This window comes from Equus quagga, chromosome 11, assembly GCF_021613505.1.
Source record: "Equus quagga isolate Etosha38 chromosome 11, UCLA_HA_Equagga_1.0, whole genome shotgun sequence".
Lineage (NCBI taxonomy): Eukaryota > Metazoa > Chordata > Mammalia > Perissodactyla > Equidae > Equus > Equus quagga.
The window spans coordinates 80,131,134-80,155,916 of record NC_060277.1 but is presented as its reverse complement, the minus strand read 5'-3'; the positions used below and the strand labels follow the sequence as shown (position 1 = coordinate 80,155,916).

General features: G+C 41.2%; 1 protein-coding gene across 4 annotated transcripts in view; it reads left to right on the top strand.

The window, feature by feature from the left end:
- The window catches only part of TADA2A (transcriptional adaptor 2A), a 49,573-nt gene extending 33,211 nt beyond the window's left edge, over positions 1 to 16,362 (top strand). For all 4 annotated transcript variants that reach the window (XM_046675868.1, XM_046675869.1, XM_046675870.1 and 1 more), the window contains 8 exons: positions 156 to 219; positions 2,322 to 2,365; positions 5,390 to 5,500; positions 7,060 to 7,131; positions 9,557 to 9,689; positions 10,251 to 10,294; positions 13,274 to 13,347; positions 14,875 to 16,362. In XM_046675868.1, the coding sequence (XP_046531824.1) occupies positions 156 to 219; positions 2,322 to 2,365; positions 5,390 to 5,500; positions 7,060 to 7,131; positions 9,557 to 9,689; positions 10,251 to 10,294; positions 13,274 to 13,347; positions 14,875 to 15,060 (728 nt within the window). In that variant the 3' untranslated portion in view covers positions 15,061 to 16,362. The remainder of the gene's footprint in view (positions 1 to 155; positions 220 to 2,321; positions 2,366 to 5,389; positions 5,501 to 7,059; positions 7,132 to 9,556; positions 9,690 to 10,250; positions 10,295 to 13,273; positions 13,348 to 14,874) is intronic.
- Positions 16,363 to 24,783: the final 8,421 nt, after the last annotated feature.

The window sequence follows — 24,783 nt, the reverse complement described above, 5'->3', positions numbered from 1 at the left end:
TATCCTAGGATATTTTTGTTTCGAAGAGACAAATTTCCTGGACCAGTGAGTGTGGAATAGTTAGCAATATGAGATTCAAAGTTTAGGACAGTTTGGGTAAAAGATTTATTTTTGTTATAGCTTTATTTGTATGCCATGTATTTATTTATTTATAGCTCTGAAGATGGCTGTAGTGGATATCTACCATTCCAGGTTAAAGGAGAGACAAAGGCGGAAAAAGTGAGTATAGAAAAACATCTTGCTTCTTTTACTTTTGGACTGTTGACCATATATAGCCCATAAGAACATTCCACTTGTGGCTCATCTTGTGACCTTGAGGAAGACACTTAACCTCCTTGGGACTCAGTTTTTCCATCTGTCAAATGGGGATAAGAATGCCTATTCTTGTTTTGTTTTTACCTCCTCCTTCTCTGTACCCTTTCTTGATTTTATGATGACCAGTGAATAATGTGGGTGCACTGTTTTAAGGAAAAAAGGAACAAGATAAATTCAAGGTGTTAAGTTGTTTTGCTTTTTTTAATGCTCTCATTCTAACTGCTCATTTTTTATAAGTCTTTTATCTAAAAGGACTTCAAAGAAATTCTGAACAAGTTTCAGGCACTCTTGGTTATTCCTTCTCTTTGGAACAGAACAAAAAATATACATTCAGACTGAGAAATTATGGATCCTAGACCCCTGTTGGATTACAGAGATTTTACAAAGTTCAGAGAAGGGTATGCAGAGGGTGTGAGTGTGCACGTGTGTGTGTGTATGTATATGTGTGCCTGTTACTATGGTGTTACTAACTAGAAACACAGTGGTATCACAACAATAGAAAGAAATGGGGCGGGGCCTGCCCTGTGGCTGAGTGGTTAAGTTTGTGCACTCCACTTCGAAGGCCCAGGGTTTTCCTGGTTCGGATCCTGAGCACGGACCTAGCACTGCTCATCAAGCCATGTTGAGGTGGCGTCCCACATGCCACAACTAGAAGGACCCACAATGAAAATATACAACTATGTACTGGGGGGCTTTGGGGAGAAGAAGGAAAAAAAAAAGGAGGGGCTTGCCCAGTGGCTGGCGCAGCTGTTAAGTGCGCACATTCCGCTTCTCGGTGGCCTGGGGTTCACCAGTTCAGATCCCGGGTGCGGACATGGCACCGCTTGGCAAAAGACATGCTGTGGCAGGCATCCCACGTATAAAGTAGAGGAAGATGGGCATGGATGTTAGCTCAGGGCCAGTCTTCCTCAGCAAAAAGAGGAGGATTGGCAGCAGTTAACTCAGGGCTAATCTTCCTCAAAAAGAAAAAAGAAAGCAGTGGGGCTTGGGAGACTCTCCTGAGGGACAAAGACGTGATCTAAAGTAAATCCTACTCTGCATGTCTGGAGTAAGCTTCCAGGAAGTGCTGAAGAAGATTACCCAGCTGCTTTTCTGAGAAGCTTCATTGCTAGTCATGAATACGTCTGATATAAATCAAAGGTTCCAGACACAAAACTCTGCATGGTTTATTTAGTTTCTCTTTTGCTTAAAACACACAATTAGAGCAAGACAGTTTTGTAGAACTCAGTTGTTGAGGTTGCTATAATGCCCTTCCATTAAACATACACAATATTTATTTCAAATAGCTTCAAAACATTATGTGAATGTACAGTTGTTAATGTTGAATGTGGGATCATGGTGCCCTTCTATGGTTAACAGATTTCCCTTAAATGGCCATTCTCAATTATTACTTCCTTAAGCTGAATAGATTTTTTTTTTTTTTTTTTTTTGGTGAGGAAGATTGTCCCTGAGCTAATGTATGTTGCCAGTCTTTCTCTTTTTGCTTGAGGAAGATTGTCCCTGAGCTAACATCTGTGCCAGTCTTCCTCTATTTTGTATACGGGACACCGCCACAGCATAGCTTGGTGAGTGGTGTGTAGGTCCGTGCCTGGGATCTGAACCCATGAACCCTGGGCCGCTGAAGCAAACCATGCAAACTTAACCACTATGCCACCAGGCCAGCCCCTGAATAGATTAATTTTTATGACATGACACTGATTTCCTTCTATTTCATCTTAATGTAGACATGTATTTTTCAGTATTTGCGCGTGCTCATTAATTGATTTGTTCATCCAGCAAATAGTTATTGAGAGTCTACTATGCCCAAGGAGATGAAAAATATATGATGCTTGAGAGCCTAAAATTGTGTTAGTGACTCACTGACCTGCAAAACTTTGTGGGGAGTGACTTCTTTGGACCTCAGTATTCTACCTCATCGTGTTTAGGATGTCTAATAAACACTGCATGTGGAAGACATTATTAAATATGAAACTAATTATAATACATTATTGTGGCTTTTATTCTAGAATTATAAGAGACCATGGATTAATCAACCTTAGAAAGTTTCAGTGTAAGTATTAGCTGCTTTCTTTATTTTAAAATTTCTTCCAACATTATTGAATTGTTTTAAACAAATCGTTTATGGCAGTAGTTCTTAATCCAAGTTGCATATTAGCATCACCTAGGAAGTTTTAGGAAATTCTAGTGCCTGGGTGTCACCCCAGACTAAGTCAGAATCTCAGGGTAGAGCTAGAGCATCTGTATTTTAAAAAAATATTCATAATGAGAGTTAAGAACCTGGAGCCAGCCCTGTGGCCAAGTGGTTAAGTTCACGCGCTCTGCTTCCGTGGCCCAGGGTTTCACCAGTTTGGATCCTGGGTGTGGATGTGGCACCGCTCATCAGGCCATGCTGAGGTGGCATCCCACATGCCACAACTAGAAGGATCAGCAACTAAAATATGCAACCATGTACGGGGGCACTTTGGGGAGAACAAGGAAAAATAAAAAATAAAAATAAAAAAATCATTAAAAAAACCCAAACATTAATGTATAGTCAATAGTGCTTGCATGAGAATTCTTTTTTTTTTTAATTAGTAATTACAGCACAAATATTAATGGATCATTTCTGGAACAAGGTAGGGTCATTGTTTTGGAACTGTATGTTAGCATAACCTTGATCTTCAGATTTTGAAAACGTTTTTATGGAAAAATCAACAGAAAATGATGTGTTTATTTTGCATGGTAGTGGACAAACCAAAAAAGCATTTATCATTTTATGATGGTGATAATAAACCTATAGTGATTTTTAAGTGAATGCTAACTTTGACCTCACTGTTTTAATATTGGAGATACCTAGGCTGGGCAGAAAGAGGCCCTGTTCTTTTTCTTCCTCTGTCCTGTAGAGTTTATTTAGCAAATAAGAATGATGATCTCATAGTAATTATAGTATTTATATTAAAATCTTTATAATACTTATATTTCACAATAGTCTTTTTTTGTAAAAGTACCTAATGACTTTCGTGCTTCACATCCTAGACGATAGAATCTTAGAGCATTTGGCACTCTGTGCCACTGTCGGGTTCAACTCAGCCAGACATGGGTTAAGTGTTTTTTTAATATAGTCATAATCATAAGTATGTTACATTTTATTTTGTTTAATTTTTTGCTTTCTGTTATGCATTTTTCAAGTGTGATGTTTTGAGGATATCACTTTTAATAGTTACATAATATGTTGTATCTGTACATAAATATATATTAATATGCTTAACCTGTCTTTTATTATTATTTAGCTTTAGAATTTTTTTTTAAGGTAGATTCCCAGAAATTGAATTAATATTTAGGTCAAAGAATATGATGATAAAAATGCTTGACACAGGCTGCCAGATTGCTTTCCAAAAGATGGTTATGTGAATTTATATTCCTTCCTGCAATGTACAAGATTGCCTGTTTAACCTTGTTCCATTGAGAGCTGTGGGTTTGCAAAAATAACTCAAGATCATATTTCCATGCCCTTTCTATTGACAATAATTGGTCATGTTCCGGTAGCCACAGTAGTGGGTTCCCCTGTCTGAATTCCAGGACTTTCCGTAATAGGTCTGTTGGGTTTTAACCTTTATTCCTAATAGACCTTGACTTTTATATAAATTCTATTCTCAGCTGGTGGACAGAGGTCAGTTTAGCCTCATTATTCTTTCAACTATATTTCTTAGGTATAGAGCTGAGGGGAAGCTCTGTTGCTTCCGAGAAAGAAGTGGCATGTACAAGGTGTTTTCAGAAGTTTTTTTAAAGATTTTATTTATTCCTTTTTCTTCCCAAAGCCCCCCGGTACATAGTTGTATATTCTAGTTGTGGGTCCCTCTAGTTGTGGCATGTGGGATGCCCCCTCAGCATGGCCTGATGAGCGGTGCCATGTCCACACCCAGGATCCGAACCGGCAAAACCCTGGGCCACCAAAGCAGAGTGTGCAAACTCAACCACTGGGCTATGGGGCCAGCCCCCCACAAGTTTTAAGTTACCGTTATACTGAACCGATATGTGACCTTAATATGGTAGGCAGAGTTGGTTTTTTTCATCAAATTTAAAAATTTTACTCCAAATTCTTTTGTATTATCTCTGCAATGAGCAGGAGAGGGAGTTGTAGTGAAAATAATCAATCTGTGGCTGCCCATCAGATCAGCTCCTGGAATTTGTGGACAAGACTGTCTCCTGCAAGGGAAGAGATTCATCTAAAAAGAGGACTTAATTTTAATAACTGTCCTAAGTGAAAGCCTGTATCTTTAGTCCAAGAGTGGACAAACTATCCTAGTTACTACTGATTATCTGATGGAAATGACCAAGTAGCAGTTTAAGAGTTCCTGACCCCTCCACCCTACCAGTTATTGTTGGTGGGTTTTGCTCCCTGTCATCTTTGCCAATACCTCTTTTTATTAGAAATTTGGTCAGTAGTGATCCTCAAAGTTGCTGACCCTGGCTACCCTGTGTATGTGACCATTTACTTGCATGATAGTTATCAAAATTAGTAGTAAATTAAGTTATGGTGCTTGCTTTAGTTTAGAGAAAGGCAAAATGAACCATGTAGAGAGTGAAAAAATAAATGCCTCACTTAAGGATGTGTAGGTAGGGAGAAGATTTTTGGGAGGGCATGCGAGAGATTACCTACTTTCTCCAGGCTAATCTGCCTCTTCCAGATGGATCATTGTGTCAGCACTTCTCTTGCTTTCCTGTGGAAGTTAATACCAGAAATTTTGCCCAACACTGGGTTCCTAATAATGTGTGATCTGCCTTTAATTGTCTTTCCCGTTACTGCCAACAGTTCCTGCCCCTGTTCAGATTAAGAGACAGTGAGATGTGGAGGTCACTTGGGTGCTCAGTAGTGCAGATATCTCCAGTGATGATAACATCACTCTGTGATGCTGTTATCATTATGATTAATGTTTTGCATTCTTAGCATTTCTGTTTGCTTTCAGTCATAGGTAAGTTAGTCATGTGAGGTCAGGAATAACGTCCTTCCATTTCACTTCTTGTGAAAGAAATGCAGAAAACTTAGAGTTACTTATATTCTCTGTGACATGGTTGTGTTTCACTTTCTCTATAGTAATGGAACGGCGGTATCCCAAGGAGGTCCAAGACCTTTATGAAACAATGAGGCGATTTGCAAGGATTGTGGGGCCAGTGGAGCATGACAAGTTCATTGAAAGCCATGCACGTAGGTAGTTTTTGAGTGTTAAGCAACTATTTGTGTGTGTGTGTGTGTGTGTGCGTGTGTGTGTGTGTGTGCGTGTGTGTGTAAATAGGAGAGAAAATAGTCTGTTTTATGTGATGTTCTGTAAACAAATAAATGGATATTTTCTTCTGTCTTCCCCTTTATTACCATGAGATAAATTTGGGACTTTAGGAGTGGGAGAAGAGAGGTTAAAAAACCTATTGGCTTCCCCCCCACCTCCCAGGTAAATAGTAGTTTAGTGGGTTTTTTCCCCCCCACTTTTTATTATGGGAGTCTTCAAATATATACAAAAGTAGAGATAATAGTATAATGAGGATTCATGTATCTATCACCCAGCTTTAGTAATTACCAACACATGGCCAGTCCAGTTTCATCTTTACCACCCACTCCCCTCCCACCTTCAACTGGATTATTTTGAAGCAAATCTCAGACATCATATTATTTCAGTCATAAATATTTTAGTATTAAAACTAGTTTTTAAAAAGGGGGCAGAGTTGGATGACTCATGGAAATAGTACTGCCATCATTCTTTTCCCTTTCTCTCTGAGAGAGCTCTACCCAGTTACCATTTGATTTTTTCACTATAAAAAATTGAAGTTGTTAAGGCAGTAAGGCCTAGACTTTAAAACAGTCTGGACTGGGTGACTTGGTCTATGCTTTTCATCGTGAGATTTGTGTATTTGACCCCCTAGTGTAGTTCTGGGAAGGTACTTTACCAAGGCTCTTACCCAGATCTCATCATGCAGATATTTCTTGCATGGCATTGTAGGCATTTATCTGAGCCAGGTTGGTTGTCCTCACGAAACACCCTGTTTGGTTGGCATTCTTTGTGTGGTTTCTACTGGTGACTGATCCCTTACTTCCTGTCCCAGTTTGTGCCATCCCTGGTTTATGTGTCACTCCAAAGAACTACACCCCGTGGATTGTCAAGGCTCTTCCTTCATCCTCTATTTTAAAGCACCCAAATTTGGATGTTCTATCACGTAATAACCCAAGCAGTGCAACCTGATCTGTGTGCTCAGAGAAGGCAGAAATCTTTGGTTTATGGAAACACAATGCTCTTTTGTTCTATGGGAGAAAAGCTATAACAAAACTATCTGGGACTTGAGCACAGAGCTTTTGTCCTTTCCTTGCAAACGAGCCACATCAAGTAATACCAGAGACCGGTTTCTTAAAAGAGTTTGGTTATGTGGATAGAACTTTTAAGAGGATAAATAGAGCAGGGAAACTTGCTTATTTAGAAAATTATATTCATTACTTCTGTAGCTAAATGAATTCAGCCAGTTTACTCATAAGTTTCTAGGAGATGGTTCCAGCTGCTTTCTCCAGCTAGAGACAGCAGCCAGAAGACAGCTGGAGTAGGTTTTTCTCAGCTCTTGGGTAAAATTTCTAATGAGATGTTACCAACAAATAGGATTCCCCAAATGGAAATGCCCAGTCTTTTATATAAGGCAGAATTACTGAAAATAACAGCAAAAGTGCTCATTTTTGTTGATTTTGTTTTTCCGGTTTTTCTCTTTCATTCTTTTTGGGATGAACAGTGGAATTTGAACTCCGAAGGGAAATCAAAAGACTCCAGGAATACAGGACAGCAGGCATTACCAATTTTTGTAGTAAGTATGCTTAAGCTACACACTATGTCAGATGGCAGGTGTCTTCCAAACACTTAAGAGTCTCTGTCTGAGGTGGTATGGATTTTTTTTTAAACAAGCTTTCTTTTTTCACAATGAGTTTTTTATTTTTCCAGTAAAGTTGCATCTATTTAATCCTTATAAATACCATTATATGCATTATCTTAGATAAAATAAAAGTTATGACACAAAAAAGAGAGGTGCTGCTTTAGACTTAGGATTCCGTGGCCTCTTAAAAAAAAAAAGGAATTTTGTGTTCCAGTTTTTAGCCTCAACCTTTTTAAATTTAATGATGATGGTCTCATCATTCTTTTCTTTTTTTTTTTTTTTTTGAGGAAGATTAGCCCTGAGCTAATTACTGCCAGTCCTCCACTTTTTGCTGAGGAATCCTGGCCGTGAGCTAACATCCATGCCATCTTCCTCCACTTTATATGTGGGACGCCTACCACAGCATGGTGTCCCAAGTGGTGCCATGTCCACACCTGGGATCCGAACCGGTGAACCCCGGGCTGCCGAGAAGCGGAACGTGGGCACTTAACCACTGTGCCACCAGGCCAGCCCCTCATCATTCTTATTAACCAAGCTTCCACTGGCTCTAGGTGCTTGCCTCCCCATTACTTGAGGTAGTAATAACAGTTATTTAAGAGCAGCTAACATCTAATAGCAGCAGTTTACCATGCACCAGGCCCTACGCTAAGCATTTCACCTGGATCGTGTCATTTATTTCTCATAGCAAACTAATGATGTATGTATTGTTAGTTCCATTTAACGAAGAAACTAAGACATAAAGTGATAAAGAGATAGTTGTAGTAGAGCCAGGTCATGAGGGAAGGCAGTCAGTGTGTTATAGTAGTTAAGAGCTTGAGGTCTAGACTTGGACAGCTTGGGTTTGGATTCTGGCTCTCCTGCTTATCAGATCTGCAATTCTGTTCAAGTTTCAATTTTCTGAGCCTCTTAGAGTTATAATGCATGAAAACATAGCACAGTATGTGGCACACAATAAATCCTCGATAAATGTCAGTTTCTATTGTTTTGTTGTTATTGTTGGAAAGATCTTTAGTAGTTCTTCCTTCTTCCTGTTGATTGCAAGCTACCACCCACTACCCTCAAGAAGTAGCCCTGTGAGTGTAAGTGCACCCTAATATAATTGTTCTTTATTTTTAACAACGGAAACCGTTTTTGAAATGAAATTTTATGTGGAGCCCTAATCTATAAATAAGATAAAAGAAACGACTTTGGTCTAAGTCCCATAGTTTGGCATGTGTGGAACCCAGGACCACCAGTATGTGGTGGTGCCCTTGTTCTTCACAATAACGCCTGAGATATCTTCATGGTATCCTGGGGCTCTGTGGCACATAGTTTGAAAGCCACTGGTGCTGTATTTTGGAATCTGTGTACCTTTGTTAACATGTAAAAAACACTGTGCAACCTTTGTTTAATAAGATGCCTATCAAAACTCTGATACCAGGCTGGCCCCGTGGCCTGGTGGTTGAGTTCGTTGCTCTCTGCTTCGGCGGCCCAGATTCAGTTCCCAGGTGTGGACCTATACCACTCATCAGCAGCCATGCTGTGGCAGTGACCCACATACAAAGTAGGGGAAGACTGGCACAGATGTTATCTCGGGTGAATCTTCCTCAGGAAAAAAAAACTCTGATACCAGGTTTTGGTTACCTGATGTTGATTGCCTCTGGGAAGGAGGGGAAAGGGATAATACTGGTCAATGACAACTTATTTTTATTTGTAATTTTAATTGGGTGGTTTTTTCTCTTTTTTTAAATGTAGGATCTTTTTCTTCTTCTTCTTCTTCTTCCCAAAGCCCCCCAGTACATAGTTGTATATTCCAGTTGTAGGTCCTTCTCATTCTGCTGTGTGGGACACCTCCTCAGTATGGCCTGATGAGTGGTGGTAGGTCCACGCCCAGGATCCGAACTGGCAAAACCCTGGGCCCCCGAGGCGGAACGTGTGAACTTAACCACTTGGCCACAGGGCCAGCCCCTCTAATTGGTTTTTAAGGAAGAGTGTATGTTCATAGTGCTTGTGCGACTTCAAAAAATACATAGATGGAAAAAAATAGAACAGGAAGCAAATATGACAGTGTTAAAAGTTAGTTACTTTTAGGGGGTGAAAATATGAGTTACTCTTACTTCCTTTGTACTTTTTCTTTGGCAGGGGTTTTTTGCCCTCAAATTTCTTAAAGGTAGAAAAGGAATAAAAATATTTTTATTTCTTGTCAAAAAAGGGACTTCTCACTAGAGGAAATCTACTTTGCTCTTGGAAAAATAATTGTGAGGGCAGTTTTGCAAAGGAAACCAAAAAGACAAACTGTTTGCTGGTCAGTTAGGTAGCTCTGCAGGTAGTTCTGCTGCCTTGTTGTTGTAGTCCTCGTGTTTGTTTTTTACCCCTCCAGGTGCCAGAACCTATGATCACCTCAAGAAGACACGAGAGGAGGAGCGTCTTAAACGCACCATGCTCTCTGAAGTTCTCCAGTATATCCAGGACAGTAGTGCTTGCCAGCAGTGGCTCCGCCGGCAAGCTGACATGTGAGTAATTCGTCCAGAGTGAAGGAACATCCCCTTGGATGCTTTGGCCTTTATGTGTTTTCAGAATTTCCGCAGGCACCCTACCCTGAATGGCAGAGAAATAGTAACTGGGTAGCTAGAAGAATTCAGAAAATTTTAGCAGTCTGTCTCAGAAACTGTGTGGTAATGACAGTTTTGAGAAATATATTTGGCTTCCTAGAATCCCACTTTGATCTTATTTTTTAAAATTAGTAAATTCCCTCCACCCATGCCTTCTCTTTGCCTCCGTATCTATAGCTTTGATTTCCATTGGAGAATCATGTTCCTGTCCTTTCCCTGTGAATGGTCTCAGTGATGTTCCAGGCTAAGAGCTCTTCTTAACAAATCCAAGCGATTCCCCCACTCCCCCAGAACAGATTCCTTTCCTGGTTAGTGCAGTGGGATATCCTGGAAAATGTAGTGCAGTCTATCTTGTTAATCTCTTCAAAGTAACCGACCCGATAAATGGCGCCCAGTCCCCCACGGGGTTTTGGAAATTGCTTTCTTTGCTGTGACATAAGTTTAAATTCCTCTTTGTTGTAGTGATTCTGGCCTGAGTCCTTCCGTTCCAATGGCTTCAAATTCAGGTAATTATTTTTCAGGCTGGAGCAAGTCTTGATTGTGAAGCTTTCATTCTAGAGATTGTGGTGACCCAACAATCCCTCCCTACTTTGTGTGAGCAGAGTGTTTAGGCAGAGTAAAGGTAACTTGAGTGTTATCCCAATTTATAAACATCAGCAGGTTTTCAGAGTCTTCATGGCTAGACAGACACTTTCCTCAGAATTAGAGTACAGAGAAAGGAGAAGAAAGGACTCCAGAGAGGTGTTTGCTTTATTTTACCAGTGTTCATGGGCAGTTAGTTTACTATGGTTGTATCTACCACAAATTTTTTTCTTTTTCTTTCTTTCTTTTCTTTTTTTTTTTCTTTGCTGAGGCAGATTTTCCCTGAGCTAACATCTGCTGCCAATCTTCCTCTTTTTGCTGAGGAAGATTTGTCCTGAGCTAACATCTGTGCCACTCTTCCTCTATTTTGTATGTGGGTTGCCGCCACAGCATGGCCATTGACAAGGGGTGTAGGTGTGTGCCCAGGAACCACACTCAGGCTGCTGAAGTGGAGAGTGACAAACTTAACCACTAGGCCACAGGGCTGGCCCTATCTACAACACATTTTGAGATTTGTCTTGCCGGGGATAAATTAAAGGTTTTGTATCCTATATGAGCAAAGAGGCATGTTACTTGCCAGAAATGCAAGAATTTCTTTATAAATTGGAGGCTTAAGATATTTCTGTTTCTGGGGCCGGCCCCGTGGCCGAGTGGTTAAGTTCACGTGCTCCGCTGCAGGCGGCCCAGTGTTTCGTCAGTTCGAATCCTGGGTGCAGACATGGCACCACTCATCAAGCCACGCTGAGGCAGCATCCCACATGCCACAACTAGAAGGACCCATAACGAAGAATATACAACCATGTACCGGGGAGTGTTGGGGAGAAAAAGGAAAAAAATAAAATCTTTAAAAAAAAAAAAAGATATTTTTGTTTCTTATCTTACCTCTTTGGGTATGTACAGAGCAAGATTAAGCCGTATACTATCTGGTAATCCCTTGGTGCTTGGTAGTCAATGACTGGTAGTTCAGGGTAGTGTTAGTTACCCTGCTCCATTTGGTAGATTAGCCACTTCAGGGTGGTATTAGTCACCTCTGCTCCATGTGGTAGGTTAGCCACTTTCCTAATCAGAACATATGACCCCTCCACTGATTAGAGATGGACTAGTCCAGAAGATCACTCATTTGCAGTTTTATCATTCTTTGGAAGCTTGGAACAACAGACTTCATGATCCCATGGACAACCTCTCAGTAGATTCAGGATCTAGGCAGGCCTCAGAGAAGGCTGCTTTCAGGATGATACCTTTTCTTTTCCATTTATCCTTTTGTTTCAAGTAATTATTTCTTAAAGGAGAAAAGAGAGTCTTTAAGGGAGTAGCCAAGACAGCTAAATCCAAGTTTTATCTTACAAGTTTTTTACTTCCAACCTGCCCCAATCTAAATACAGAAATACAAATAACTTAATAATTGGCTAACTCAGGGCCGGCCCCATGGCCGAGTGGTTAAGTTCGTGTACTCTGCTTCAGGTTTTGCCAGTTCAGATCCTGGGTGCAGACATGGCACTGCTTGTTAGGCCACACTGAGGTGGCATCCCACATGCCACAACTAGAAGGACCCACAACTAAAATATACAACTATGTACTGGGGGGATTTGGGGAGAAAAAGCAATAAAAAAAAAAAAGAAGAAGATTGGCAACAGTTGTTAGTTCAGGTGCCAATCTTTAAAAAAAATATATATGTATATATTGGCTAATAAAATGAATGAACTAATATGACCATGCAACTTTGGTATTTGTGTTTTTTGGACCATCTGCACTCCCTTATTCCTTGTTGCTTCCTAGACTGATGTTAGCCTTCCTCATCCTCTATAGTTAGGTTGAGGAAACCCCTTGCTCCCCTTCATGCTCTGAGTTGCTCCTAAGGCAATGCACAGTTAGGAGCCTGGATCATTGAGTGTAACTCAGAGTCTGGTAACTTTAGTAAGGCACTAATGATTTTAGTCTCCCTTTTTCAGCATTTAGGGTGAGGCTAGGCCTGTCGGTTATGGAGAAGCCCTTACCCCTTTGTTGATGTTGTAGGTAAGCCTGTTTTCTAGCAGAGCCGCCTATAACAGTCCCTCCCCTTTTCCTCCACCACCTAAACGGCAGCCCCCATAAAACTTGTTAATATATTATTCTACGTTTTCTTTTGCTTGACTCAGTCCATCCATGCCCAACTGAACAGTAATCCCAAATAGACATTCAAAACAAAACCAAAAAATTTTGCACATCAAGCTTCCCATCCTGGGCAGTGACCTCATACTTGGGTTTCTTTCTCAGGTATGTGAGTTCACCTCAGCCTCTGCTTTGCCATATAATGGTTCATTGTTCCTCCGTGTAGATCTTTCAGGTAAACAGGCCTACTTTGGAAGGAACAGATATTCCCTCACATAATAAATAAGAAGGGACTTTTGCTGGCCTAACAGTCTGCCTTTGATCTGAAGGCAAATGGTACTTGGTTAATTACCATGTTTGCCTTGTACTGCTGGCAGAGTAGCAAGGGTTAGGAAATGTCTCTCCTGCAGAGTTGTTATTTCTACTCATCAGCTGCCAAGGCCAGCAGTGTATGACCTTTCTTAACTGGATGACATCTGGGCTTTAGATTTTAGAATCTCCTACTGGTTAGGAAGAAATGGGTGATAACTACTGTGGTAAGTAGTCATATTTGATGCTAAGGGATATGTGATTGTATGTGTGGTGTAGCAGAGCAAAGGGCACATGAATTACCATTTTTATTTTCAAGTGAACATTGGGGTGCCCATGTTCCTAGCTAAACTGAGGCCTGAGGTGATGGGTAGAGAGTTCCTACAGCTAGATATAGTGATCTTGTACCTAACTGGCCTGGCGTTAGTGGTGAACTCTGTAATACTTTATACTTGAGGAATCGTCACTCCTATGAAATTTATTCTCTTTTCTGTCTGTGTGTATAGGTAGACGAAGTGCACCACCCTTGAACCTCACTGGCCTTCCTGGCACAGAGAAGCTGAATGAGAAAGAAAAGGAGGTAAGAAAAAGAAGGGGAGCTAGAGGAAAGAGAGTAGGGGCTGATTATGCTTTGGGTTGTCATGATCAAACCCATTTTGCAGGATCAAACCCATTTTGTTTTGCTCATGTAACATACATGTCCAGGTCTAGTCCATGCTAGAAGTTGAGCTGAAGAATGAACCTCAGCAGGTTTCAGAGAGCTCCTTTCCTTATCGACTGCCACCATTCATCTTCTGAGAGAAGAACATGGGATGTGTAAATCTGAATAATAGCAGCTGTCATTTATTGAGCATTTACCATGTACAAATACTGTGCTAAGTGCTTTATGTAAATGAAATTGAGTTTTTATTAACTTAAAATCACTTGTATATGAAAATGATTATTTCCCATTAGAGTGGTCACTTTGAGAAGTTCTACACTTATTCCAACAATATAATCATCACTTAGAAGATTTTCGGAATTGTTTCCATAGCATGTTTATAAGCATAAAGAAAGGAATTTGTCATCATATATAGTCGTACATTAATTTTGATTAAAAAATGCCATGACCTATTTTTTTTTCCCATTATAATCATCAGATTTGTCTTCATGTTACTTTTGGCTGTTTCTAAAATTTAAGTCCAGCCTCAAGAGTCATCATCAAGCATTTTCAAAAGAATGTGCGATGGCTCTGAAGTGCATTCCCCAGGGGAGTTTCTCTTTTATTGCTCACGTGTTTTTACAGTTCCAAAGATCAGGCCCCACATCTGCCGCTCCAGGTCATCAACTCAGGTCAGAGAGTGAGGAAGAGTCGCGGAGTAGGGGCTAGTTTAGTCTTTCCTTTTCTCCACCAGGAATGGTAAAGATTAGTTTGAGAGTAGAAGGAAGTACGTGTTCCATGGAAGTATTGCCGAAGAAGCTCACAGGCCCTTCTGATTTACGGACGGAATGGCCTAAGTCCCAAGCAGTTGTTGTTCTTACCTACAAAGTGGTGGCCTCGAACTGCTTATTGCTGGATAATAGCAGGTGAACTGGAATTGAGCCAGCTTTCTAGACAGCTAAAGTGGCCTCTTAGCCATGTCTCTGTCTCCTGTCCCTCTAAAGTGGGAAATGTATCACAAAAGCAGAGACTACTTACTACTTAATGCCGATACTAAAAATAATGTGATTCACACTTGGGCATCCAAGTAGCTGCACCCCCGCCCCAACTGTGTCCTGTGGCTCTTCCCTGACTGGCTGTGTTGGAATGTGCTGGGCTGGGCCTCAACCCAGGCAGCTCCTCCTCAGGACACATACTTGTCTTCCCTGACGAACCCAGGCGAGCCAGCCAACTCGTGCTAAAGGCTCTCCCAGCATCCTACCCCGGCTTTCTCTTCCTGAGTGTCTGTCTTTAGGGAATAGTCTCTCCAAAGAGGAGACTAAATGGAATGCGGTCCAGCCACCTAACAGCTCCTATAAATAGTTGGAGGTTGATGTCATTTTTAAAATTTCATTTTGGCTATACCTGCTGGATTAAATTATGAGAATGACAGATGTTAATGTTTATTAAATTTGCCATGTCTTGCAGCTCTGTCAGATGGTGAGGTTGGTCCCAGGAGCCTATTTAGAATACAAATCTGCTCTATTGAACGAATGTAACAAGCAAGGAGGCTTGAGACTGGCACAAGCAAGAGCACTCATCAAGATAGACGTGAACAAAACCCGGAAAATCTATGATTTCCTCATCCGAGAAGGATACATCACTAAAGCCTGAGGCTCTAAGAGCTTGGGACCAGAAATCACAAGTCTGGGATGTGCTGGGCCAAAGGACAGCGCGGGCATTCTGGAGAGTTTCATTTTTGAGCTGAATTCTCATTGTAAAAAAGAAGGGAAGGACAAAGGAAACCTTAAGTTGTATTAATGTCTACTTTCCTCTCCACCCTGCTCTAAAACACTCCTGTTGTTGGTATTGTGCTGTAGAGTTATGTGCTAGATAAGCTATTATTAAATGTGAGTGGGCCTTCATTCCTAACACCTCTTGTAACTAAAACAAGAACCATAGTACCTCACATCACAGTGTTGGTAGAAATAGAACTAAACTAATCTTTCGTCCCAGGAGTCCAGCTCAGATCATTGTATTTGGGAGGTTGGTTTTCTGATCATCTGTTTTGCCTTCAAACATTACAGACAGATTTAAAATAAAGAGAAGGGTTATAGAGCCTCTCTCTTTCCTTCTGAGGACTTTTTAAGCTGACAGCTTAAGTTTATGATCAAGGGGAGGAAAATCTCCCCATGATGGTCTTGTCCCAAACTGCATCTTTAACTTTAATGTCTGGCTTTGTACTTTGCAGTCTGTCTAATCTGCAGTAGACTTTTGAGGAGGTGGCACTGGATATAAAATGTGTTATTTTTAGAATTAATGGATTAAAATGTTTTGCTACCTGATTTGCGGGTGTGTCAAATATTCTGGTAACGAAAGCACACTTCGGGTGTTGGATGCCCGCCTCATCATGCTGCAGTGTCTCTGCTAACATGTGTGTCCTGGACTCACCCTGTTCTTGCCCTGGATACCAGGCCCCTGAGGATGGAGTTGATACAACTGACCTCAGCTTTGCTTGGATTGAGACCTGAACCCTAATTTCTCAATGGTTAAAGGCTAGCCTGCAATAAAAGCTACTTTTAAAACAAAAGTAAAGTAGTTTCATATATGGGACTCACTGGGTGCGGGGGTGAGTACCCCCCACATCTGAAACTTGGTCTTCAAACCTTTCTGCAGAGTAAGAAGCCACACTCAGAGCCATGGTTATCCCATTGCTGCTAGAAGCAAAGTTCTGTATAGAAATAACTTCACAGTCTGCACACATTGCCTCAAGTAGCTGACAGATTCTTTAATTCCTTCAATTTTCAAAATATCTAATTGAAATATTACATGCTTTGTTGGAAGTATCTGCTCAAACGTTTTGACTGATGTAAATATGCATGCAGCTTGCTAATAGACTTCTAGAGAGTTACAAATGAAAAGGAAACTCTTAGGATCTGGGGGAATTAGAATAAAGGACTTCAGTCTTTAAAAAGAGTGGCTTGTGGAAATGGTGTCTTTTCTTTGCATAGTTATATCTCTTAGAAAACGTGTTCTAGGGGCCGGCCCTGTGGTGCAGCACTTAAGTTCGCACGTTCCGCTTCTCGGCGGCCCGGGTGCAGACATGGCACTGCTTGGCAAGCCATGCTGTGGCAGGCGTCCCACGTATAAAGTAGAGGAAGATGGGCATGGATGTTAGCTCAGGGCCAGTCTTCCTCAGCAAAAAGAGGAGGATTGGCAGTAGTTAGCTCAGGGCTAATCTTCCTCAAAAAAAAAAACAAAACGTATTATGCTACCACCAGCACCCCTAGTTGGTATAAAGGGATTGTGTCTTATCCCTGAAAGGTAGTTCCTTTTCTAAAAATTTGGGATGCATGAGACATCAATGTCAGGTGATGTCTGTTATAGTCTGAAGAGTCCTTAGTCTTGGTATCGGAAGGCTTCCTGGGAGAGGTGAGCTTTTGAGCCAATGAAAAGATCAAGAGGGGAGAGAGAAAACAGCAGATGGTTGGGGAGACTGTTCCAGACAGTGGGTGGAGGATGGTGTGGAGGCAGCAGTGGGAGTAAGGAAAATGGTGCCGAGAGGTTTAGTTGGCTAGGACACAAGGGGCAGCTGTGGTAGTTAGGAGTGGGAGGATGGTAAGACAGTCTGATAGAAACCTTGGAACCAGTTGAACTCTGAAAAAGTGATGGGGAATCAGTAGATTAGATGAAAATGGCATGGATCAAAATAATGATAGAAGAAGAGGTTGTAATTTCAAATACTGGATTTTAGAAAGTAGGATTATTATTATTTTGGTAAACCCAACTTTGCAAAATTTTGCATTTATAATAGAAAAGCACTTGCTGATATTTGATGTGGCTGGCTTAAGTATGTTATTTCCTTCCACGCTCTTATCACCGAAGGAAGGCCTGCCTTTTTTTTTTTTTTTTTTTTGAGGAAGATTAGCCCTCAGCTAATATCTGCCACCAATCCTCCTCTTTTTGCTGAGGAAGACTGTCCCTGAGCTAACATTCATGCCTATTTTCCTCTACTTTATATGTGGGATGCCTGCCACAGCATGGCTTGACAAGCAGTGCCTAGCACCTGGGATCTGAACCGGTGAACCCTAGGCCACCGAAGCAGAATATGCAAACTTAACCCCTGTGCCACTGGGCTGGAGAAAGCCCTTTCTTGTTACTAAAAAATCCAGAGCTAACAAGGACCTTTCAAAGAATATTCCATCCTTCCCCTTTGCTGCTAAACGGGGTTAGCTATAAACCCAACTACACTAACAGAGGTCTCTCTTAGTTCAGATCATCTCAGAAGAGGGAGAGTTTACTCTGAAACTCAACAACATGAATAAAGACGTTTTACTCTTAGGAATTTTTATTGCAATTTAACATTAAAGGTTCCTGCTGGAATATTATGCATATCCTTCTCTGTCAGTGGTAGGAAATAGAGAACAAAAATTTCTTTCTATGTAATGACCCTTTCTTGGGCTCAAAGACCTACACTGTCTCTCATGAGACCAACTCACTATTCAGTTTATCTTTTCTTAGGTTCCAGTTTTCATCCTTTTATTGTTTACAACCTACCCCCCCCCCTTTTAAATCTGGACTCAGTTAATTAACCAGTCCTTGCTGAGAGATAAGAACGAGTTTCCCAGTTTTGAGTAAGGAAATCATCAGCTTGTGGTTAGCTGGAAAGGGAAGAAAACCAGTGACGTTGATCAATAACAATAAAATTCCAGTTGGTAAGTCATTCTAGCTTTAGGAAATATGTAGATATATAATAAGAGAAAAAAAGTTTCCAGTATGAAGAATCAGAGGCCCAAATTACATAGAGAATCTTGGAAAAACTCACTGAGATTTACTCCTAAGCACTTTTCACTGGTCTCTAGGCAAGAGCATGGTACCCTGATTCTAAACAGCATTCTGGGAGATCGCTCATCCATTTTTAAGGACGTCTTTGGAAATACCTTCTAGATATACACTGTATTATTGTTAACACAAAAAGCTTTTCCACAACTTACACATACCTGGCTTTTTCTTTGAATTTCTAAAAATTAAAGTTTGATTCGAGAAGTACTGATCTGGAAGCTTTGTTTTCCTTTCCACAGTGCTTAGCCAGATGTGGTTAACCTCTCCTAGATCTGCCAGAAAGGACCGGCTCTGGTAGAGTGGGACACTGCCATGTCTGTGGCCTTGTGTAGAAGAGGTAGCCCAGCTAAGGCAAAGGATTTCTCTTCAGTCAGACAATAACCAGCCCTTTTGACTGCATGTAAGTGAAATTGAGCAGGATCTCGGAGTGTAAGCAGGCTCAGGGCAGCTTGGAGAGCGTAGTAATGGTCCTGCTGACATAGGCCCTTACTTTGGGAGTGAGAACAATAGTGAAGAGCATTTAGGGAATATTTTGGAACCTAAGTAGCTTATCCATGAAATATGCATCAGTACTGAGTGTTAGAGCCAGCCCTGGTGGTGTAGTGGTTAAGTTTGGGGCACTCCACTTCAGTGGCTGGGGTTTGGTTCCCAAGTACGGACCTACACTACTTATCTGTCAGTGGCCATGCTGTGGTGGCAGCTCACATACAAATAGGGGAAGATTGGCAACAGATGTTAGCTCAGGGTGAATCTTCCTCAGCAAAAAAAAAAAAAAAAAAAGAACTGAGTGTTAGTGTGCTGCTTTTGAGGGGTGGGGGGACAGGTGAATAATTTCTGAGAAGTCTGGAAAGCCATTTTCTATACCTGTCTTTTTCTCTTCAGTGATTGCCTTCTGCCTTGGCTTCTATCAGTTGAGATGTACTGTGATGAAAGAGTATCAACTGCCCTTTGATGTGACTGACTAGGCTTACAAGCCAAGAGACATAGGTATTTAAGGGAAGGATGAATGTCTTTCACCTGCCATTAAAATTCCTTTGTCACTGTGAATTACTTGATGGTTATGCATTGTATACTGGGCCCCCTTCCCTTTCAAGTGCATTGGGTACTGAGCCCCCTTTCCCTGTCAAGAGTAGGAATAAGGAAGTTGAGATAAGAATGTGGAGAGTGACCATTAAAAGGTTTAAAACCCAAAATGGAGAGCAACAAAAAATTTGATTTAATAGCGTATCCCTGAATGTCACAGTACTTCCCCTTGTCTTTGGAAGCCCTGCGGTTAACCTTTGCCAGCCCAGACTTGCTTCCCGTCTTTGATGGCTGAGTACTTAAGTCTGATGCACTTATTTTCTACTTTGGAGCACAGGAGATGGATTTCCGTGGCACCAAACTAATCATTTGGTTGAATTAATCTCTCATTCTTAACCAAACAACACTTTTTTTTCAGCTTGCTCTGTTTTCCCCTGAGGTCTTATGTGGCAGAAAGGTTCCAGGTGGCTTGCTAATAATCCTGCCTTGGTCCAGAGTTATGTTGAACAGAAGTAGCATCTTAGGAATTGTGGAAAGGAGAAGACCTCATAATTGTTTTAAGAAACCAACACTTTCTTAATCAAGGCAAAAATGCTGAAATGCTGTCATCTTATCACCCTTCTTCAGTGAACTGACAGCTAAGTGCCAACTCCTGACACTTCTAATGAATCTCTCTTCTCTTTGGAGAGCTATCTGCCAAGTATACTCCCTGTTTCTAAAATTGTTCACAATGACCTAACCTTCTCTTTTCTCCCATTAAATAATAGATACCTACTAATTTGGATCGCCCCCACCCCACCCCATATTATCCCTCTTCATTTAGGGAATTCCTTTAAAACATAAAAAATATATCATTTTAATAAGTAAAAAAATTAATCGACCTGCACTTGGAGCTTAATTTTAATGTTGCCAATCAATGTCCCATGCAAGAAAACTGATTTTGAATTGGGGCTAAGTGATGTTTTTCAGTTTCCAATCTTAGGACGTTACTAAGATGAAAAGAGCATTTTTCAGGGTAATTTAATAGCTTTCCCCCCAAAAAAAATATTATAAGGGAGGGAAAAGTTCAGAAATGCCATGAAGACCCTAGCCAGGGGCCTTAGAGATGGGTGGACTGATTTGACCTTTCCTTAGAGGAGGAGGGCAGCAGTGTTGCAACCCTGGTCCCATGGGAATTTGCTGTCTGCTTTGGAGAGGTGGAACAGCTTTTTCACACCGTGTCTCATTAGGAGCCTCTTTTTAACCAAGGTCAAGCTGCAACAGAAAAAGCCACTCTAAGGTGGGGGGGGCCAGGCAGGAGCCAGAGCCCTTATTTTTCCCTAGTGGATGACTCCTTGATATATTTTTACCAAAGGGCATTCATCTAAGCTCTAGCCACAGGTGACAGCAATGTCAATCTTACCTGGTGGCCCTGCCCCAACAAGAAAATCTTTGCCTTGTTTTGGGCGTGCATAGTTTCAGATTCAGGACACCTGTCAGATCTAAGTCAGCATCGGTTTAACTTCATGATGCAAAGCAAAACGCTTTTGAGAGCAAAATCTCCCAGGAGTGCCTCCACCCCCAGCAACTGCACAAAAGAAGGCGTCTGTGGGAGAGAAGGGTGGCTATAGACGTCATTGCATCTTCCAGATCCCAGCTGTGACCTGGCTCAGAGTTTTACAGTTAAAAATAACCGTGGCTTAGAGTTGGGGGAAAAAAGTAAACTGTTGCGTCTCCATGGAAACTAGGAGAGGGAAAAAGGCAAGCCATGGATTTCCAGCAGATGTGGCGAGATGCGGTGGATATAGGGCTGGAAGTTTAGAGGCCCTCTGGTGAAAGGAGATAGTCCTGATTAGCATCCAGGATGTAGCCAGACATTGCTCCAGGGCTCTAGAGACACATTTTGCGGGCAAGATATGTTCGCAACAACAGTGTATACGTCAGGTGCAGAATTATTTGAGGCTTCCAACTTCCTGTAACACAGATTTGCTACTATTTGGCAAACAGCAGATGAGCAACACAGTAGGTTACATGTTGCCTTCTAACCAATCTGAGAACCTCTGCTCTTTGCCCCTCCCCCGCCCCCGCCCCATTCACATTCCATTCTTTCATTTGTATAGTCAGAGGCTTCACAGAACTAGTAGCAATATAAGGGGAAGTCTTGAGGCTCTTGGGCTGACATGGACATTTAATCCTATTTAGTAGGACCCGATGTTTTCTCTTTGGTGTTGTAGGAGATTATGCAAAGTTGCCTTAATTACCAAGGATGTCCTTAAAAGTATGCCACTTGCCATTTCTGGTACTATCAGAGGTGACTAACTCTTAGAGGGATATTTTCTTTATTTTCCCTTTCTTTAATGGTTTCTTTAAAAACAGTCTTTGGGACCTGCCCAATGGCATAGTGGTTAAATTTGTGCGTCTGCTTCAGCGGCCCGGGGTTCACAGGTTCAGATCCCAGGCGTGGACCTACTCATCCTTCATCAAGCCATGCTGTGATGGCGTCCCATATACAAAGTAGAGGAAGATTGGCACAGACGTTAGCTCAGGGACCATCTTCCTCAAGCAAAAAGAGGAAGATTGGCAACAGATGTTAGCTCAGGGCCAGTCTTCCTCACAAAAAGAAAAAAAAAAACCCCAATCTTTCTCCTCAAGAAATACATGAATACATTCTAGTTGTAAAAATTTTTTTTAAACCCCTCTTTTCCTTTCTAAATGAAGAGTTTATATGCATTCTTGTTTACCTGCCCAGTGCATGTATTGGAAAGACCCGTGTGCTAATCTTTGTTCTGCTACTTAATAATACAAACTTGGGCAAGTTTGTCAACCTCTCATGTCTAATGTGTGGTTGATAATACCTACCTGACTGGGTTTGGTGAAGATTAAATGGGATAACACATGTAACACACCAGGTACCTCCCTCACTTCCCATGGGGCCTTTGGTATTTTCATTTAACTCCAGCCAGGTTTGAGCAAGCACTTGATTTTCCTGTACCACATAATTCACACCATGCTAAAGTCTCACAGAGGGCTACTAAGATCTGAAAGACCTTAAATGTTAAAACAGGTACATGTGCATTTTTCAAGGATGTTGTTTATATTGGAATTCTCATCACTGTGCATCATTGCCACAGTCCCCAGGTTGAATTAAGGGCAGAAAATTTCAGAGACAGACAGATATTAAATGACCTAGTTATCCTAGACATGTTGTAATATTCCCTTATCTAATGCCTAGCTTGAGAAGCTTGAAGTCAGGTTACAAAACTGTATGCACACTATGGTTGTAACTGTGTAAAGAAAACTAAAAAATCCTGCATACGAAAAAGACCAGAAAGAAAAGATGCTAATCATTGTTTTGTTAAGTATTAAAATTATGGGTGATGCTTTTTCTTTCTTCTTCTTTTTTTTTTTTTTGTAACCTGACATTTCTTTATTAACAGAAAAATAAATTTTGTGAGAACTATGAAAACTCTAAAAGTAGAAGTTTAAAGTATTTTACATTAATAAAATCTAGTTAATCCTTAATCCTTATAATAGCCATATAAGGTGCTATCTTACATCTCATAAAATCACACAAGCCTTAGGCAGATTTCTGTAGTAGATGAAATATGTTTTGGGACGTCTGTCCTCCTAGTTCTTTTATCTTTTCCATATTTATAGAGTTTCCTCCCAGATAACTGGTGTCCACTGTCCCTATCAAATGTGTCAAAGGACAGTAGCTCCAAGATTTACTTCTCTGGAGGATTTGCATTTTTATAGCTATCAATGGCATATACTCTGGAATTACAGGCCTTAGCAAGCAGGCGTTCCAGACATCCGTGAGTCACAGGACCTGATGACACCCTGAAATCAAACTTCTGTAGTCTCAGGAGCCCTGATCACAGCTGTTACCCAATTCTGACAGATATATCTAAGCTGTTGCCAATTTGTTAACCAAAGGCAATGATGCCAATGGAAGATGCAACTATTCTTTCTGAGGGACCCATAAAGTTCTGATTAATCTGAGGAGCAGTATTGTCCAAGCAATTAAGAACAATTTTGGAAAGACAGACATCAGAAGCCAAGCAGAGTAGAAGTTTCCACCCTCTACTCACTCTGTCTAATCAGATCAGCTCTCATTCTGCACAGAAGCTGCACTGCGCAAAAGCACTGCTTATTTAGACGTAGTCAGGAGCACCACCCCTTCCCGGGACATAGACAAGTCATACGTTTGTCGCTGACGGCCTCTAAAATGTTTCTACGTCTAAAATAGTTGATACGTATAAAGATACCTATTTATAGTCTAGTAATGTGCTATCCAGTAAGGTAGCCACTAACCTCATGTGGCTATTTAAATTGGTTAAAATTAATTGAAATAAAAAATTCAGTTTCTCAGTCACATGAGCCACATTTTAAGTGCTCAAAAGCCACATGATGTCAGTGGCTACTGTATTGGACAGTACGGACACATCACACAAAGTTCTATTGGACAGTGCTGGTCTAGAAGATAATTTCTTCAAATTGCATTTCTGTAGAGGCATACATAAGCCCATACTTTCAAGTTCTGTAAAGGTGTAAAGCCCCTCCCTACCCACAGGCATATATGCAGAGTCATTAAATGGTCTTATGACTTTAGCACTTCGTCCTACTTTCCTTAATCTCTAGATCTTTACACATACATCACACTCAACACGAACTCTATTTTAGCCCTCTCCCTCCTCTTCACTGATGGGGATGTGATTCTTCGTGGTAGGCTTAGTTCCTATAATCCATGGAAATGCTCAGCTCCTTGTCACTAACTAGAGCTGTTCTGGAAATCTGCCTTCTGTGTAACAAACAGGCTTGAATATGAAGAGGGATGTATCTATTTGTGCTGCTGAGTCATTGAATTGACTGAAGGAAGGACTGTAGGGGGAGAAAGCAGCATACAATCGTTTCTATTAGAGATTTTGCTATTTTGGTATTGGCATGTCAACAATAAGTCACTAGATGAATTGATGGTGGAGCAATTTCGTGCTGGGAAGATGCCTTTCCCAGGCAAGATTTGAACTCCTCGTGTTTATCCTGAATCAGATTCTGCTTTGTTCTCTTGCAGAAAGATTAAATTTGCCTAATTTTAAAGCTTTAATTCTCTCTTATGAAAGCAAAAATAAATAAATCTCTCCATTCTAGGCCTTTTTAGCTCCCCTCAGATTATCACTAAAGTGCCTTTGACGTTATATTTTTGTCTGGAAGCAGCTAGAACTTTTAGATATTCCTGCGCCCACGAGATGACTCTGAATCCGGTCAGAGATCAGGAAGAGCATAGAAAAGCCTCAAAGCTTTTGGCTGAAGGTGCTGGGAGATGGAAACCCAAAGCGCGGTTTTTACTTCCCGCACCAAACCCTCCCCCCCAACCTAGGACTACTCGTTTGACTATTCAGCAGTTCTGATGCCAACGATTTTACAACGGTGAGGAGCTGGGTCTGGCAAGTGAAGGGCTGGGCGCAGAGTCAGGACTCGGGTGTCTAACTCACTGCGGAGCCTTGAGGAAGTCGTTTATACCTCCCCTCACCTGCCAGGGCAGGGGTGTGCTGA